The sequence below is a fragment of the Denticeps clupeoides genome, chromosome 11 (assembly GCF_900700375.1).
Source record: "Denticeps clupeoides chromosome 11, fDenClu1.1, whole genome shotgun sequence".
NCBI classification, from domain to species: domain Eukaryota; kingdom Metazoa; phylum Chordata; class Actinopteri; order Clupeiformes; family Denticipitidae; genus Denticeps; species Denticeps clupeoides.
In genome coordinates, this window is record NC_041717.1 from 9,623,948 (window position 1) to 9,640,757 (window position 16,810).

Genomic DNA, 16,810 nt, shown 5'->3' on the forward strand with positions numbered 1-16,810 from the left:
CACGATATGGAGACCATTATTGTACGTCATTCGCATTAATCTACGGCCGAAATGGGATGGCGCATTTCTCATTAGTTCAGACAGATTTTCTGAAGACGAGCAGAACGCCCGCTGCAATGCCATGTGAGAGCCTTTCAGCTTAATGCAGAAATGCAATCCATCAAGGCGAATGTGAAAGAAATATTCATGACGCGCCGTGAAAAGCGCTTTGTGAAGGTCGGTTTGAAAACCACACGTTACTTAGTGAAGGTACATCCCCCATGAGGGGTAACTGGAACGAGGAATAAAAATTTAATTAATTTACTTATTACTTTTTTTTATGTCCTGTCCTGACGAAAAAAAAAAAAAAAAGATTCTGTATCTGTACTTCTGTTCCATAGCTCACCTGTCAAATATGGCCCCCACGCCTGCACTATGGGCGCTGTTCCGGTGGACATGGAGACCCGTTGCCAGCAGGATCCCATCTTTCACAGTGATCGACCGATGTGAGAAGGAAGCTATGAGCAGCTCGTTCCATCCTACAACGGAAAAAAGGCAGATTAAACGAAGGCCAGTGTGGTGAGAGAGACAGACTGACGAAACATCTTAGAATCAGTGGTTTTATCAGCCATCACCATCATCTGCAAACGTGGTCAAGGATGCCCGACAACTGCCATCAGATATCTAACAACCTGGTGGGCCACATGGTTTGCTCTTGAGTTCCCTGTATTCCTCCTGCTGTCCAAGGGCAGGTATGCTAGATGGCTTGGCAACTCTAAACTGTCCATAGGTATGAGTGAGTGTGTGCACACATTATCACGTAATTTGTCACAATTACAATGGAGACCCAATGTAAGGGGTGGAAGGTCGTTCAGAGTCTCCGATGAACCCTTGACAATAAGAAAGTCAACCATTGTGAACTGTAAAATGATCATATATCATTTCACATTGTTGTGTAGTCTGAACTTAGCATTAGACAGAACCTTGTTTAGGAGATATATTGCCACATCTTTGGTTCGAACTTTGTTAGTGAAAAATGTGGCATGTTTGAGACAAGAGGTCTCTTTCTTGGCTGCACACATTCGAGCACACTGGCCCTGGAGAAAGTGCAGCATGATGAAGCCTTCGATACAAAACGCACAACGTGTCCCTCTAATGTATACAGAAAGAAAATCGCAGTAAAGCAAGAGCAGACACCGAGGAAATAATCAGAAGGAACGCATTCATCAGCGCACGGCGTGGCCCAAGGCTGCGTGGATTTCACAGCGGCGCACGCAGATGATGCGATAAAATAAATAATCTATTCATGCCCGCTCTGAATGATCTTATTGTTTGAGACAAACAAGCGTTTACAAGAAAAGCATGCTTTTTGATTCGTTTCATCCTACTTCAGCGTGCAGCCATGTGCACAATTAGGTCAGTGCTCACACAGGATATGCACTCAAGAAAATGTAAAAAATAAAAACACGAACACGCACACACATATATATATATATTTAAGCTTGATTTTAGGGTGCAATACCTGCTCGGAGGAGGATGACCTGGTCGTCCAGAGGCAGGTCGGAAAAGTGTGGGATCCTCTTGGCCCACTCCACCAAGGTAAAGAGCTGCTTGTCGGCTGCTTGGCAGATGTTGGTGACGGGGTCGTTAGGCTGGCGAGCGTAAACACAGAGGTGGTCAGACGGGGCGAGCTGGCACTTTTACATGCTGCCGAAGGACAATAAACATTCTGTACGCGTATGCTGCGAACATGTGACACCCCGGTTTTTCAATGGCCCTTTCATTCGGCGCAATGATCTCAGATCCAGTTTTCGCTCCGTGCCCAGGCCTGGCAGGGAGCTCAGAAATGTGACTAATGTTTAATGTCAGATTCATTTCCTGTATACTAAAGTCCCAGTGGAGCCTGATAGGGCTAAATGGCTAAGAGACAGATCCCATGGCCTGAACGTCTCGCAATGCCTCTGAATCAGTCCCTCAAACACTCCTCATGCAGAAATCACACGAGGGCATAGCAAATCATGAATCAGTCACGGCGGCATGGAATTTCACCTTTTTCATGAAACATGGCTTGAGAGGAACACACTTCATAGCCTAAAGTAAACCCCTCCCACACACACACAATGGTCTAGACCGGACTGCGGCTGTGGTTGGTGTCTAGATGTACCCCTGGTACTTTAAACCTGACACGGGGTCGCATTTCAGTCTAGTAAACATTCACCACTGATCATCACTGATCACCGGTGAGAGGTACACAAACGCTGCGTTGAACCAAACCAGATGAAGGGAAGACGGCGCGAAGGCCACGCCACGCTGGAGACGATGCAGCACTCGGAGCGAGCGGTGAGAGTTAAAAATAACTCAGCTGGGAACCTACACAGCCGGATGAATACTAAATGCGAGCGGAGTCTGGACAACAGAAGACTCTCAATAACTCTCTCCGGCTGATGCGCACTGTGGAAATCTTCAAGGATAAGGACTTCAAATAAAGTGCCCCCTGTGAGAAGATTAGGGCTAAGACTAGGGGAGTTTAGCCACTCCCCCTCCCCCCGATTACCCCTTCTCATAGGGCTCGATACCATCGCACACATTTCAAAAAGGGGGCTGAGGTGCCTGAATGCAAAGGAGGTGTGCTGAATATATTACAATGCGGAATACTGCGCGCTAAACAGCTGAAGGCCTCCGCGCGACATTCCGCTGTGCGGTAGGGGCCGCCGCAGGATCCATTCTGGTCATGATGGTTTCACCGTCTGGAGCTGATGCCCAACCATTCTCTCAAAAATTGTGATGTGCTTTTAGGACTGCTAAAAATAGCGTCCATAGGACTACTGGCCGCAAGCAGTTTTTGGCTGAATAATGCAATAGGACCTTGTTAGTTCGCCTGGCGGAGGCAAGAAAAAAAAAAGAGCATGTGAGAGCGCGATAGAGCAAGGTGAAAGAGGGGGGGGGGGCGTCGCTTGTCTGTCTTGAACCATGTTAATCACGCCTTTTTAACTTTTGATTTAGGTCACTATGAGACAAATGCATTTCATTCAGCCTGACTAGATATGACTATTAAACTACAACAACATTGTGTGTTATATGTCTAGTGCATCATATGCACAATCTCCATGTTTCCAGCATGTTGATGTTGAAGACCTAGGCAAATAAAAGCGGTGGACAAATGCAGCAAAGCACTTTGTTGGTGTTGTTTCCATTACATCTACACTGCATTGTGTTAAACACCATAAAAATGGCATTCTAGAGAAGCCATGGAGCCATCAGATAATCAAGTCTAACATTTTTCTTGGTCTCCAGTTTTCTCTATTACTTCCTTGCAAAAAATTGACCCTCAGATTTGAAGAAACATATTGAGGTAAGTAAAGTTATTTACGGCATTTTACTTCATCGGTCTTCTTTATTAAAATGGAACAGCGATCGTATTTATCCATTTAAAACCAAATATACATGCAAACCTTTGCATTAGGAAATACATTACACAAGAAGTACTTTCCGCAAGTTACTTTCACAAGAGAATATTTATCTCTGGTTGTTTGTCCTTTCACTTACGTCCATCCTCCACCATTGCAAAATAAGACTTTGCTAATATCACAGTATATTATGTACATGTGTTACTGGAAAGATTGCTAAATATATAATATCACTAAATATAATCACTAAATATATACCCTAAAACAAACTAAGCACAACTTTTTGTGGGAGCTTGACACAACATTGACAATCATGCCAGCATGCAGCAGCCTATGCACTAAAACGTATACACTCATCGCTACTGGCACAAGAAAGGTCACAAGTTCAAGTTCGTCACACAGGGGGGAATGAGGAAAAAAATCAATCTCAGAGCTAAGAGCTTAAGGCCTTAATAGTTGTACATCTGTAGTGCTCATGGACCCAGATGTAGGTGGGGTTAAAAAGCGACGGCAAGTGAACCCGCCGAATGCGTCCAACAGAGCAGACACATTACCTACACTACAGCTTTCTGTACAAATGAGCTGAAAGGTTCACTGCAGCAGAGAACATGTAAAAGGCCCTTCAGAGCAATTTGTTCCGATGGTTATGTTCGCAAACAGATGTTTTAATTGACAGAAATAATTAACCAATGTACAGCACTTAGAGCCCTAGTAATGGCCGAACGTACCCATGTGATTGGATACATTCAGGGCAATGGCTCTGGACCGACCTGTCCAGCTCTCTTTAGGGCCCTCACAGCTAGAGTGCTTTACCATGTCAGGGCTGCTTGCTAGTCCGCAGAGGAACACTTAATGTCAGTTCTTGCTGTGTACACTTCCATCAACTCAAAAATAGCACCCATTTACTCACATAACAAAAACTTGCTCTCAAACTCCTGATAAAGGACATTTCACATCCCTCGAGCTCAATCAATCTGTTCATTTCACCGTCTATTTTATCCATTTATTTAGAGCCTAAGGGCCAAAACAGCATTTTTTACACTGAGTAATTTTATCTATATTCTTTTATGAATAAAGGCTTTTAAAAACATTATGAAGGTGGAATTATACAATTTATTATTATTTGTTTTCAAATATTTAATCTGCATAATTAATCTTAGAATTAGTGTGATTTGTCAACATAAGCGGGGAAAAATGTTCTTACTGAACTGGAGGGCACGCCCACCGTGCCCTCGATGTAGGTCTCTGTCTTTGGCTCCACGGCGAGCTCGGCTTCCAGGATCTTCTCTACAGGCATGTCCTCATTGGCGCAGCTGGTGGACTCCACCTCATTCTCGCTTCGCTCCTTCGCCCGCTGACGCTCCTCCTGGACGGCTGCAGTTAAGCAGAGTTTCAATTTGCAAGGACCTTCACGCAACAGATCTGCACATCACTCAGTACTCGTTGAGCTACACCTATCAATCTGACTACTGTGCTTTTCCCAGTATACACGCAGAGGAGGGAAAACGATTTATTGAATAATGCTGGTTGCCCGACGACAATGTAGGCTGCAAAATATTACAGTGGCGACCTGGACAAGCTCAGTACATGAGTAATGAGATGCACCCAGTCCAGTTTGGGTCCAGTAACAATTGCATTATCTGTGTGTGGTAGTTTTAATAGAATGATTTCATGTTCCCATGTCTGCATTTTCGAAGTCCTGTTTTAGATAGACCAACATAATAATTTGCTTTTGTCTTACGATATGTAAATGCACTGAGAGGCGAGCCTATGACTGTATGTAGACTGTATGTTTTTTTCTAGGCTATAAGCAGTGAAGGTCACAGGACACTGAAGGTCATGCAGAGTTGACTGTAATCATTGTCTGCTCCATTGTGCATGTTGTCCCTGTTCCAACACAAATATGATTTAATAATGTGAATAAGCTTCACTTTGCCAATAAAACGGCGCGACGGACAGTAAAACTGTCCCTTTCCCTCCCAGTCAGCTTGATTAGTTAGACAGTCATGCCCTTCGAGAAAAGACACAGGAAGTGGTGAGAGCAGAGCGCAGACAGCGAACTCTGGGCGCCAGGCTGCTCTGTGGCTAAGCCAGCAGTAACCACACCGACCAGGCTGACAAAAACACACAGCCCCTTTTCTACCTTATTTTCATTGAGAGACATTTCACCTTCTTCCTCCCGCTGTCTGCATAAACTCCCTCTCACTTCTCCCTCGTTTTTTCCTTCCTTACAGAACCACTCTTCGGCGTTTTAGTGGGAGTGCTGCTGAGTCATGGGGGCAGGGAGGATAGGGGGTATTGGTAGAAGGGGGTAATTCCAGGAAAAATGGGCCGTTAGAGAACATTGATGTCTGCCTCGAAAAAGTCAACTGAAGGGTAAGGCTTTGTTCAAAAAGTCAAAGAGAGGTGAAAAGGGAGGGACTCGCCAAAAGGAAATTATGTTAGCTTTATTGTCCTCTGAGAGACTGAATATGCTCTAGTGTGTTTTCTTTTTTTTTCCTGTAGTAGTAGATCTGGTTTCATCCACAGCACATTGCAGCGTGGGGCCCTGGGGTGTGAAGCCTTATGAAAGACGACCTTACGTCCCCACATGACACAAAACATTGCACATATGGCTGGTGTTTCAATATAGCTCTGTCCCTCCACCAGTGAATTATGCTGCAGCTATAAATATGTGTCCTTGCGCAAGGCTTTCTGCAAAGAAACTACATGGTACTGATCCGAGTTAAGTTTAAAATTACAATCAGTATGTACTGCAACAATAGTTGAAATCTATGTCCGTTATTGGATGGTTGGGTAGCATAGCTCTGTCATAGCTATTCCTGCACGTACCTTGGCTTTAACAGGTACCCTCCCAAAAGACGAACAATCCACGGGGCTCGTATTTGAAGAAGTATTCCTGAGACATGACTAGCCTTAGTTGTCTAGCTAGTCTGCTGTCTGAAAACTACTCAGCTCTGCTTAAATAAGTGGTTTCAGGGTGAAAAGGACAATATGGCAACACCAACAATATTCTTTTTTTTTTTTTGGGGGGGGGGGGGGGGGGGGGGGGTCTTCTTTTAACAAGTAAAAATAACTAATGAAATAGATAAAAAAATATTGAAGAAAATTATATAACTGAACTCTGTAATATACCCTCTCTCTTCATTCCCATGGCTAAACATTTCTGGTAGCGGCAGTACTGGCAGCGGTTGCGTTGCCGCTTGTCGATGATGCAGTCTTTGTTGTCTCGGCAGGTGTAAGTCAGATCTTTCCTCACGGTCCTCTTGAAGAAGCCTTTGCAACCTTCGCAGCTGTATACCCCGTAGTGTTTACCTGGTGAGAGATACAGCAGTGGCAGTTTAGCACCAGAACATAAAAATATAGAGTTAAAAGTGATTGTCACATGTGATACACAGCAGCACAGCACACGGTGCACACAGTGAAATTTGTCCTCTGCATTTAACCCATCACCCTGAGTGAGCAGTGGGCAGCCATGACAAGTGTAAACTCTGAGACAGACATTCTGAGAGACCTAGCTGCTTTTTAACATAAAGTACAACCAGATTGATGGTGTGTGGTAAAAATTACTTTTTAAGCATTTCAGCAGTTCTAGCATAAGCCTCCATGTAGGAACAACATTATCAGTGCCATATTAATGTATTGGCCAAGATATAGGACAAACTCTTTGGCTAATTAAAACACATGTTTCAAAAACAATTGCATTTGATTCACGAGTCATTCATCTGGATGACACATGGATCAGAAATGTCCCAGGAAGCCATGCCAACTGACCTGAGGAGCGATCCCCGCAGATGGCACAGATGTGCTTGGTAAGGGAAAGTGAAGTGCACATGGGCTGGGGTGGGACTTTCATCACTCCATTCAGGCCCAAGGGGGGCTTGATATCTTCTGAGCTGCTAACGGTGTTCATGGGTGAACTGAGCTGCAACACATTAAAAGAGCAAGGTAAACAAGGTAACAACCTGAACCATACCCTTCTGAAAGTTTGTGCAAGATGGGCACACTGTTTTGTGCCCAAACATAATACACAATATTATCCCAGACAAAAAGTATTGTGCTGCAACAAAGCCTCAATCGTTCCCATTCCCATCCGTGCCGATTCCCACTTTCAAAAACCCAGACGGCTGTTGTCTCTTAAGATTCAGAAGACATACAGGCCGTTCATTCATGTTTAAACAAAGGTACAATGCACGCTCCCTAGAGTAACGGCACTGTTTCCTTTCAACTTCAGACGGCCACCTTGGACTTGTTGAGATTGTGCCTTTTGAATAATAGATAGAGATCGAAAGTGAGAACAGGCTAGTATGTGGTGGGCTCATTTGAAATTCACAAAACAAATTAAAAATTACATTAAAGGCTCCCGCAGTGTTGTTCTCATTCACGGATGCTATTTTCTCCCCCTGCACTCCCATATTTGTATGCAGTTTTGCATGTGATGGATGCAGTTACATTTGTATTTTTTTTTGTTTGTTTGTTTCTGACAGTATTCCGTAGCCTCCAGGTACAGACTGTGCAGCAAACACAGCAGCAGAATGCCTGCCTTGCTTCCACATGATGCAGAGAATGGAGACACACTAATTTTAGAGTGAGTTACTGCATCAGTTTGGTGTGAGAAAGGGTATGATGCTCATTTCTCCAAAGTTCATCCCTTCAGGTACAAAGAGATGGACCCAAATCGTTATGATGGGAGCACGCTAAGACAAAGCACGGCAAATATAATGCTAAATAAAATGGTCTGAAGTAAATCATAATGCTTTTTTTTATTGTTTTTTTATACGTTAGTACTATAATGATTTATATGAATCCAGTAAAAATGTTGACAGGCACTTGACAGGATGACAAATTAAAGGAAAAACGAATCTGCAGAGGGCATGTTTATAGGGTCAAGCACTGAGCATTGTAAATTCATATTGAGAGCATGTGAAGTGATTTTGACTACAATATGATCATTTGTAAACACATATAGTATTGCAACTGAGGTTTATGTACACTTCTCTAATCTTTGTGTTTTCTGTGTATAGGATTTAGCCTATTTTTTATATTCCGCTTCTGATCACCGGTTGTGATGCCTAGGTGTCATGGGGCTTGCCCAGGTGGCCCTCAGCACACATGACTGGGTCCTGATCAATTAGGCCAGGCTGATCAGGACCTTTTCAAAAGTTTTTACCATGATTGTTCCATTATGGTAATTTTTACAATAATGGAATGTGGGCATTAGACACTGGGGTGGTGGCTTTTGAACAGTCATTGGTCTCTAATTCACTCGGTCTTACATTGCCTAAAGTTTTGTTCCATAGCTCCCACTATGTGTATGGTTTGAGTTCCCCGGCCCACATGCCGTGTTTTCTGTTTATATTTAGTTTCAGTTTTTATTAAATCATGTTTGCCCTGATGTCGAGCGTCTGTGCCTCCCAACATCGTGGAATTACACCAGTTGAGCAGACTTCAGAATCATCTGTCTGCAAAAAGTGCATTATGAGAAATGCTTAAACACTGCAACACACGACCTGCTAGACATGACCTCCTTCCTAAATGAATCTTTTTCATATTATGATACATAGTGAATGATGGAGGAAAACAGCTCAAAACAAAATGAATAAGACAGAGATAGTGGCACAGAAAAACCAAAACAAAGATTCGGCAGATCTTTTTTCTTAATATTCAAAAATCCAGCCCAGATGCCAGATGTATTTGAAAATGAGTGCCTGAGAAGAAGCAGGAGGCTGCATCAAGCAAATATCCTTAGTCACAAACTTGGCCTTTCATCTGCATCCATTTGGATCTCCATTTTTGATCCACTCTTGTCCATTAGATACCCAGTATGTACAGTCCTGGCTAAAAGTTTTGAGAATGACAGAAATACTGGTTTTCACAAATTTTTTTTTGCTGTTTTTATTATAGTAATTTGCATATACTCCATAATGTTATGAAGAGTGATCAGATGATCATAGTTCATCTTTGCCATGAAAATGAACTTAATCCCAAAAAACATTTCCACTGCATTTCAGCCTTTCCACAAAGGACCTGCTCAGATCATTTCAGCGATCCTCTCATTAACACATGTGAGAGTGTTGAGGAACACAAGGCTGGAGATCAATTCTGTCATGCTGATTGAGTTAGAGTAGCAGACTGGATGCTTTACAAGGAGGGTGATGCTTCAAGTCATTGTTCTACCTCTGTTAACCATGGTTACCTACAAGGAAACATGTGCAGTCATCAATGCGTTGTATAAAAAGGGCTTCACAAATCTTCACAGGCAAGGAAATTGCTGCTACTAACATTGTACCTAAATCAACCATTTATCAGATCATCAAAAACTTCAAGGACAAAGGTTGTGAAGAAGGCTTAAGGGTGCCCAAGAAAATACACCAATTGCCAGGAACATCTCCTAAAGATGATTCAGATCGAGGTGCCACCAGTGCAGAGCTTGCTCAGGAATGCCAGCAGGCGGGTGTGAGTGCATCTGGACACACAGTAAGGCGAAGACTTTTGGAGGATGTCAAGAAGGGCAGCAAAGAAGCCACTTCTTTCCAAAAGCAAAAAACAGTATTTGTGAATTCTCAAAACTTTTGGCCACAACTGTACTATCAGGACTGAATGTAGAAGAATAACTTGAAGAGCCTGGCATCCAATCGTCGTAAAAATGGTTTCTTTTACATTTTAGCTTTGTTTCCGATATATTTGTTTACTACACAACCATATGAAATGTCTCGTTTCATAGCTGTGAGTCTTGGTTTTTGTTGAAATGTTTGGTCGTGTGTATATACCGTACACTCTCACCTTTTGTCTAATATTCTTTACTGTTTATTTTGGGTGAAACCAGTGTGCAATGTGTGCACCATTGCATATGGCCTTTCGCTGCCTCAAGTATGAGGTGGATAAGGGCAGATTAGAGGGTCTTAAGATGTGAGCTACTTATGCGTATCTGTACACAGTTGAGATGTTAATGTTAGTTAAAAGCAAGTATATTTCTGCCTTTACTGGTAAGCATGGCAAGAGAACGCCCTCCCCTTATTTACATTTACATTTATGGCATTTATCAGACGCCCTTATCCAGAGCGACTTACAATCAGTAGTTAGAGGGAGAGTCCCCCCCCCGGAGCAATTTAGGGTTAAGTGTCTTGCTCAGGGACACAATGGTAGTAAGTGGGATTTGAACCTGTGTCGTCTGGTTTATAGACAAGGGTCCTCCCCACTAGGCCACTACCACACTTATAACCCAATGCCAATGCAAGTCACCCACTTTTTAGACTTAACTGATTATCTATTCATTAAAACGTGCCAGTCTTTGCCAAATCAAAGCATTTATTTTATATATGCAACACAATATCAAATGAATGAGAAGTGTGGAAGCAAAAGGCCTACATTTCATCAGACTTCCTCCTGCCTTGTGGAAGCACGTCTACCATCCCGACATACGGTCCCTGAGAAAAGCTAGTTAACTCCAGAGGGAAAATGTGCTTTCAATGTCAAACACAGAAAGTGCCAGGCAGTCAAATCAAAAGGAGCAGTCACTCCCAGGTAGCGAGTGAGAATGGCGACGGGAGGGGGAGCCTTTGAAGTTTTTTTATGCCAATGAGATGCTCTAACGTCTCCTTTATGTACTCTATCCTTGCATACCCTCAAGGAAACTTTCCCTCAAAAACGGTAAATTCTACAAGGAGAACTCTTTTCGCTGGGCGTGCAGCCGCTGCACTGATCTGAGATTAAAAAAAAAAATCTTCAGTTTTTTCTTTATCGGAGAAAATTTAGAGAGTACATGGGCGATGCGTTCGACTGCCGTGTGCCTGTTTTGCATGAAGCTCTCGTGGGAGCCGTGGACGTGCCTCGCAGTTTTCACTTTTCAAGGATATCACACAAGCATGCAATGGAGCCGCGGGACTCCTGCTGCTGAGTAAAATGTATGTGCACGTGGAAAAGTGCTGCACAGATTTTACAGATCAGACACATGGGGCTGAAACATGAATGGATGAGAATGGCGCTGTTTTGAAACTGGTGCTACACGCTAAGCATGGGGCTTGTTCGCTAGTCGAGAGGCAAGTATGTCCTTGTGATTGACATTAATAAAAAACAAGAAAGAAACATAAATAATCATGAAAGATCTTTGCACATGTGACATATTGACAGGTGCAGGTTTAAATTCAGAATGAGTAAGTAGCGTGCATGAAAGCTTTCATTAAGCTCTTCCCATTTTAAACTCCCAACTCACGAATGATAATTATCGTATTTGTACCATAATTTTACCCTCTGTACAATAAATGATTCCACAAATCCCATACTGTACGATTTTGCACGACAAGGTATAGACTTGGTTTGTTTATGTGCAGTCGTCTCACGTTCATTTACATCAAATCAATGCACGATGTAACACGTCGTGACGTGCAAGTAAACAGAACACGCAAATAGGACGCATACGCAGACTTACACAGACTTACAGAAAGGAACGGGAGAAAGAGCCCAGTTTTGCTGGGTGGTTAAAGCCAGTAGCAGCACTAACAGTAAAGCTTTCTGTCACTTTTGCAATGAAGAAATGAAACAGCTGTAAATAAATGCAATTAGAATGCAATAAAGATGGAGGGAAGGTGAACCAGCTAAAGAACTGATACTGATTTTTGACCCACAGCACATTTAAGAGCGACGGCTTTGTGGCTGGCTCACTTCCCGTCAGATGGGGGTCTGTTAAACCCATTCATGTTGGCAATAAAAACAACAGAACCCATGTGGCACAGCCAGATTATAGGTGACACCGCAAGGTCAAGGGTCAAGCGCTGTGACGGGGATAATGAGACCGAGGCCAAGGCTGAGGCGAGGACTCCACAGAGGGGCGGCATGCTCGTCGCTTCCACAACCTGCAGGTTTCATCCACTTACCTACATACACCCTCCATTTAGTAGTCAAATTAGAGACATCTGAGGTAGGGAGGAGAAAAAAAAGTGCTCTGGAAAAAAATGCAGCCCATTGTTTTTCTGCCAGCCCAGACTTGTCTCAACAGGGCATTTCTTTCCATGTGGTGGCTACACTGCGCAATAAAGGCTTAATAGCTCCACCATTTTTACAAGCTCCCACGTGGGGCTCGGCCTAATGAAGGGCTCCTATGATCTGAAATAGTAAAAAAAGAACACTTTCTACATTCATCTGACCTCTTCTAAAGAGTTAGATGAAATACAACTGCACAACAATGCTAACAATGCTAACGATACTTGGACATCAAATCTGTTTTAACCAAGTATGCATTGAGCACTGAGGAGCCAGTTCACACTGAAAAATAACTAGTTAATTACTCAATTGTACATTTTCACAGTTACAAAATTGTAACTAGTTTCCAACACTAGTTTCCAATCTGTCTTCAGCAAATGCATTCGTAGGGCTAGACCAGGCACGTAACTTTGGACCTTGTCTGAGGAGACGTCCTAAGGTGTGCATAACCCAAATCTCCAAAAAATTGTAAGCAGTGCTTACATTCATGTAGGCTGTGCATGAACACAACTGTGTTTTTTGTGAACACCAAATTGAACAAATAATTTTAGAAATGATGATTATGAGCGGAGTTCACAAAAAACACAGTTGTGTTCATGCACAAAACTCCAATATGTGCACAAACACACTGAGGTAAACAGGCGTTCACGTTCAATTTCTTCACCATTTTCAAGTCTACACTGCCCAGCAAAAGGCGCCCATTGTTCCCCCTCTTTGCCACTGGTGTAATGATGTCACATGACCGGCTGCTGATGGCTTCTCTTGCAGACATCACTAAATGAGACAGCGCACATTAAGTCTGTGCATCCATTCGGTGGTGTAACTCACTGCGTGGCGTTATAGTTTCCAGGGTACTAACGCCGGTGCTGGCAAAGCCCTACATTATCCAGAGGCTGGACTTTATAACTTATAAAAGCTTTCATGGTAATTTGACCAAAACGAAATAACTCCGCAGTCTTCAGGGCCAGCGTTATCCATGCATGAAATGAGCAGACATGAAGAACACAATGTTTTCACATAATGGTTTCAAAGAGTGCTGATTCAAAAAAAAAAAAGAGAAACACAATTTGGGTTTTTACTCAAATATGCAGGACAGCCATCCGGAGATATTAAATCCTTAAAAAACACCACTGGACAGCAGCACAATTAGTTCCAGACTTCAGTAATCTTTTTCAGATGCTCTCAGCACACAGGGTGCAAGAGTGTGATTTAAAATTGTTTGTCAGCCAGTGCTCGGATATGAAATGTCTGTGTTTTTCAACATTTGACAGATCAGGTCTGGCCCGGCTTCAATTTTGATCCGGCAGCGCGGACTTGGAAATACCCAGAGCGCTGACAGCCAAGACAAACTGCCCCTGACAATAATCAAAAACCTTGTGACTAATGTTTAGCGGGAATTATATTATATTCTAGCACTACATCAATGCAACATGCACCATTCTTTTAAACATACAGACAGTTACCAAGTCAGACATCAGACATCAAATTCAAATAAAATTTGAATTTGAATTTGAAATAAAAAGACTTACATATGAATATACACACACGTGAGTGTGTTTACTCTACTCGAGGTAAAACTAGCAGTGAAAAGATTATTGCGAGCAACCTTATGACCCAAATCACCTTTGATCAGGACCCCAGAAACCCGTGACTACAGCCAAGTGCCCCATTATCCCCCACAGATCCGACCAGAGACCCTGAAACTCCCCATGGCCCACAGACAGTGAGAAGCAAGGCCAGTCTGATACTGGTTTCCCATGCACTGCATACAAAATACTTTTTATTTCAGCTGTGAATGTAATGATTCTAGCCTATAAATGGACTGTTGAGTACAGCATAAAAATTACAGATGGACAGACAGTACACTGTGCATGTGGAAAAAACCTGTGATTATGCAAGAGCAAATGCAGCCAGGACATGATCGGATCAGCCGGACCACCTTTGGAGGAAGTCTGGCTTGCACTGTGATGGGGTCTCAGACAGGTGTGAACACAATCTGTACACCAGGTTCACAATGCTCACTCACATGGTAACAAGCCACCCAGTGAAAAGGTATCCAAATTCATATTAATTACAGGTTTATATTTACAGCATTTATCAGACACCCTTATCCATAGTGACAGGGACACTCAAGGTTAAGGGTCTTGCTCAGGGACACAATAGTACTAAGTTGGGTTTGAACCTAGGACAAAGGCACCTCCCCAAACCTGGCTATGGTCCTGCAGGCTAGAAATGGCGATAGGTGTAAAACGTGCTTTGGCCATTCTGCTTCACCGTTCAGAGAGTGGAAGCTCAGATGGTCAGATCTGGAATTTGTTGCCCTTATGTCGTCACAAGGGGAAAGGTTACCTCGCATTTCTCATGCTTTTTCCACCACTCACCTAGAACATTATCTCCACTGAGCTCATAACACCGAGTTATGGCTTCCAAATGTACAAAGCATGGCAGTTGCCTGGTTATTGGATGTAAAAATTAGCACAACTGTTTTTTTTTTAGTTATGTCAGTGGGTAAATTGAATTTTTCTGGAAAAATGCTGACACAACTTCCTGGGTGCGGCAAACATTGCGATTGGTGGATGGTGTTGACGTCATTTCCGCGAATGCCCGCTAACTTCTATAGGCCACTCTCCTACTCGTCCCACCTCCCTCCTCCTCGTTACCATTTAAAGCATTTAAAGTCCTGGGGAAATCGCATTTTGGGACTGGATAAAACTGGCTATAACTGGATGAATTTCGGAATTTCAGAAAGAGACTTCCAATATAGTATTAGGGGACCACTAAAACCAATATAAAAGCAACACACAAAAAAATAGGTCACAGAACCTTTAAATGTAAAGGCCTCCATTGCTGGAGTAGGGAAATTGTAAATTCATCCATGATCTGGTCCTCGTTTCTGAAAGCTAAAAGGGAGCAACTACATCACTTATTTTATAACCTTTAAAGAAGGTTCCCTACATTTTTTTTACATCTTTTCTTTTTTATAATGCGTTATATCCAGTATTCATATATTCATGTTTGCTTTTTTGGAAGAGCGAGAACACCAGCCTCTTCAGTAGGGCACAGACCTCCCCTTTTTCTGGGTTTGTATTCATTTACTATTATTTTTGACTTACTAGCAACATTGTCCTGGCGCACTGCCCTCAACATCACAGTTCTCTCGTTCCAAACATGCAATGACTGACGTTTTTTTTTTTGACAGACAAGTTGTTTTTCTGAGGAAAAATGGTTGATGGAAGCATTTTGGCACTGGCACCAGGACAAAGCTAAAGGGACATCAGTCACTGAGAGAGTGATCCTGTTTGTGATGGAGACATGAGCCGACAGTGTGTGCCAGGACTGACCTGTGGGCTGATGCTGGGGCCGAAGCCCATGCCCCCAGTGGAGTGGTGGCCCATCGGGGAGCTGATGACAGGAAAGGGCGAGCCCAGGCCGTTGATCGGTGAACTGAGAGCGCTGATGGGAGAGTGCAGCTGGCCAGACGAAGTCATGGAGGACGGGCTGAGAAGAGAATGGTGCAGCGGGTGGGTGCCCAGGCCTCGGTGGCCTGTGGGTGAGTTAAGAGGCGAAGATGACAGATGACCCGTGGATTCTGTAGAAAAAAGAAAAATAGAGTTAATGTCAGTACTTTACATTCGTTTTTTGTTTCAGTATGAAAAGTCTAAAAGCATGTTTTGTACCAAAATTAAGGCTCTTAAGGATAATTTTGATGGGGTTTTTTTTTGTGGAAATTGCCCATAACTGTAACTAAGACAATGGCCCCCCAAAAGATATTCTTACCAGAAGAAGGAACATGAATATACATGGAAACAAGCGGGGACAGGCAGGAACAGGTTTGCCCTGTAGACGTGGTCTTGGATTGAGCATTGGGACATCTTATTGAAGAGCGGTTTTGAAAACTGCAGGCGAACGTGCAGTCACTCAACGCAAGGCACCGCTTCGCACAGTTGAGCTCGATGTTCTGGTTACTGGCGAGTCAGCTGGAAAGGTTCATCTATAATTACTCGACTTTTAAAATGCGGCACAGCTAACGGACCTGCGCTGGCTAAACCAAACTAAGATGAACCAAACTGGAGTTTCATTTTCGGTGCATGTAGTCACAACTGTGTGTTTGTGTGTGTATCAGTGTATATATTCCTACATGTTGTACTGTACTGTTAACACTTTAGACTGCAAATACTGCAGGTGAAATTGAATTAAGAAGGCTTATTTTCACAATTATAAAAACTGTTACTTACGTGGGTCAAAAAAGATGATTTAAAACATAAATGTGAGAAATAATGATAATATTGAATAACTAGCAAGTAGTAAATTTAATGCAAAATGACTATTTCTGTTTCCTATTACTTTACATCATTGTGCATTAAATGTAATCCAACAACAATGTACAGTAAATATCAACATAAACTATATAACACCATGAATATAAGAAATATTAGTATTATTAG

The 16,810-nt window shown here is 42.8% G+C and overlaps 1 protein-coding gene across 2 annotated transcripts in view; it reads right to left on the reverse strand.

The window, feature by feature from the left end:
• Positions 1–16,810, reverse strand: part of rxrab (retinoid x receptor, alpha b) — a 44,776-nt gene that overhangs the window by 3,644 nt on the left and 24,322 nt on the right. Inside the window, exons 3-8 of one of the 2 annotated variants that reach the window (XM_028995600.1) lie at positions 15,707–15,954; positions 7,161–7,311; positions 6,522–6,701; positions 4,591–4,760; positions 1,502–1,631; positions 386–518 (exon numbers count right to left, since the gene is read on the reverse strand). In XM_028995600.1, coding sequence (XP_028851433.1) covers positions 386–518; positions 1,502–1,631; positions 4,591–4,760; positions 6,522–6,701; positions 7,161–7,311; positions 15,707–15,954 — 1,012 coding nt within the window. Of the gene's footprint in view, positions 1–385; positions 519–1,501; positions 1,632–4,590; positions 4,761–6,509; positions 6,702–7,160; positions 7,312–15,706; positions 15,955–16,810 lie in introns of both variants that reach the window. The other variant, XM_028995599.1, reaches the window with a different exon arrangement.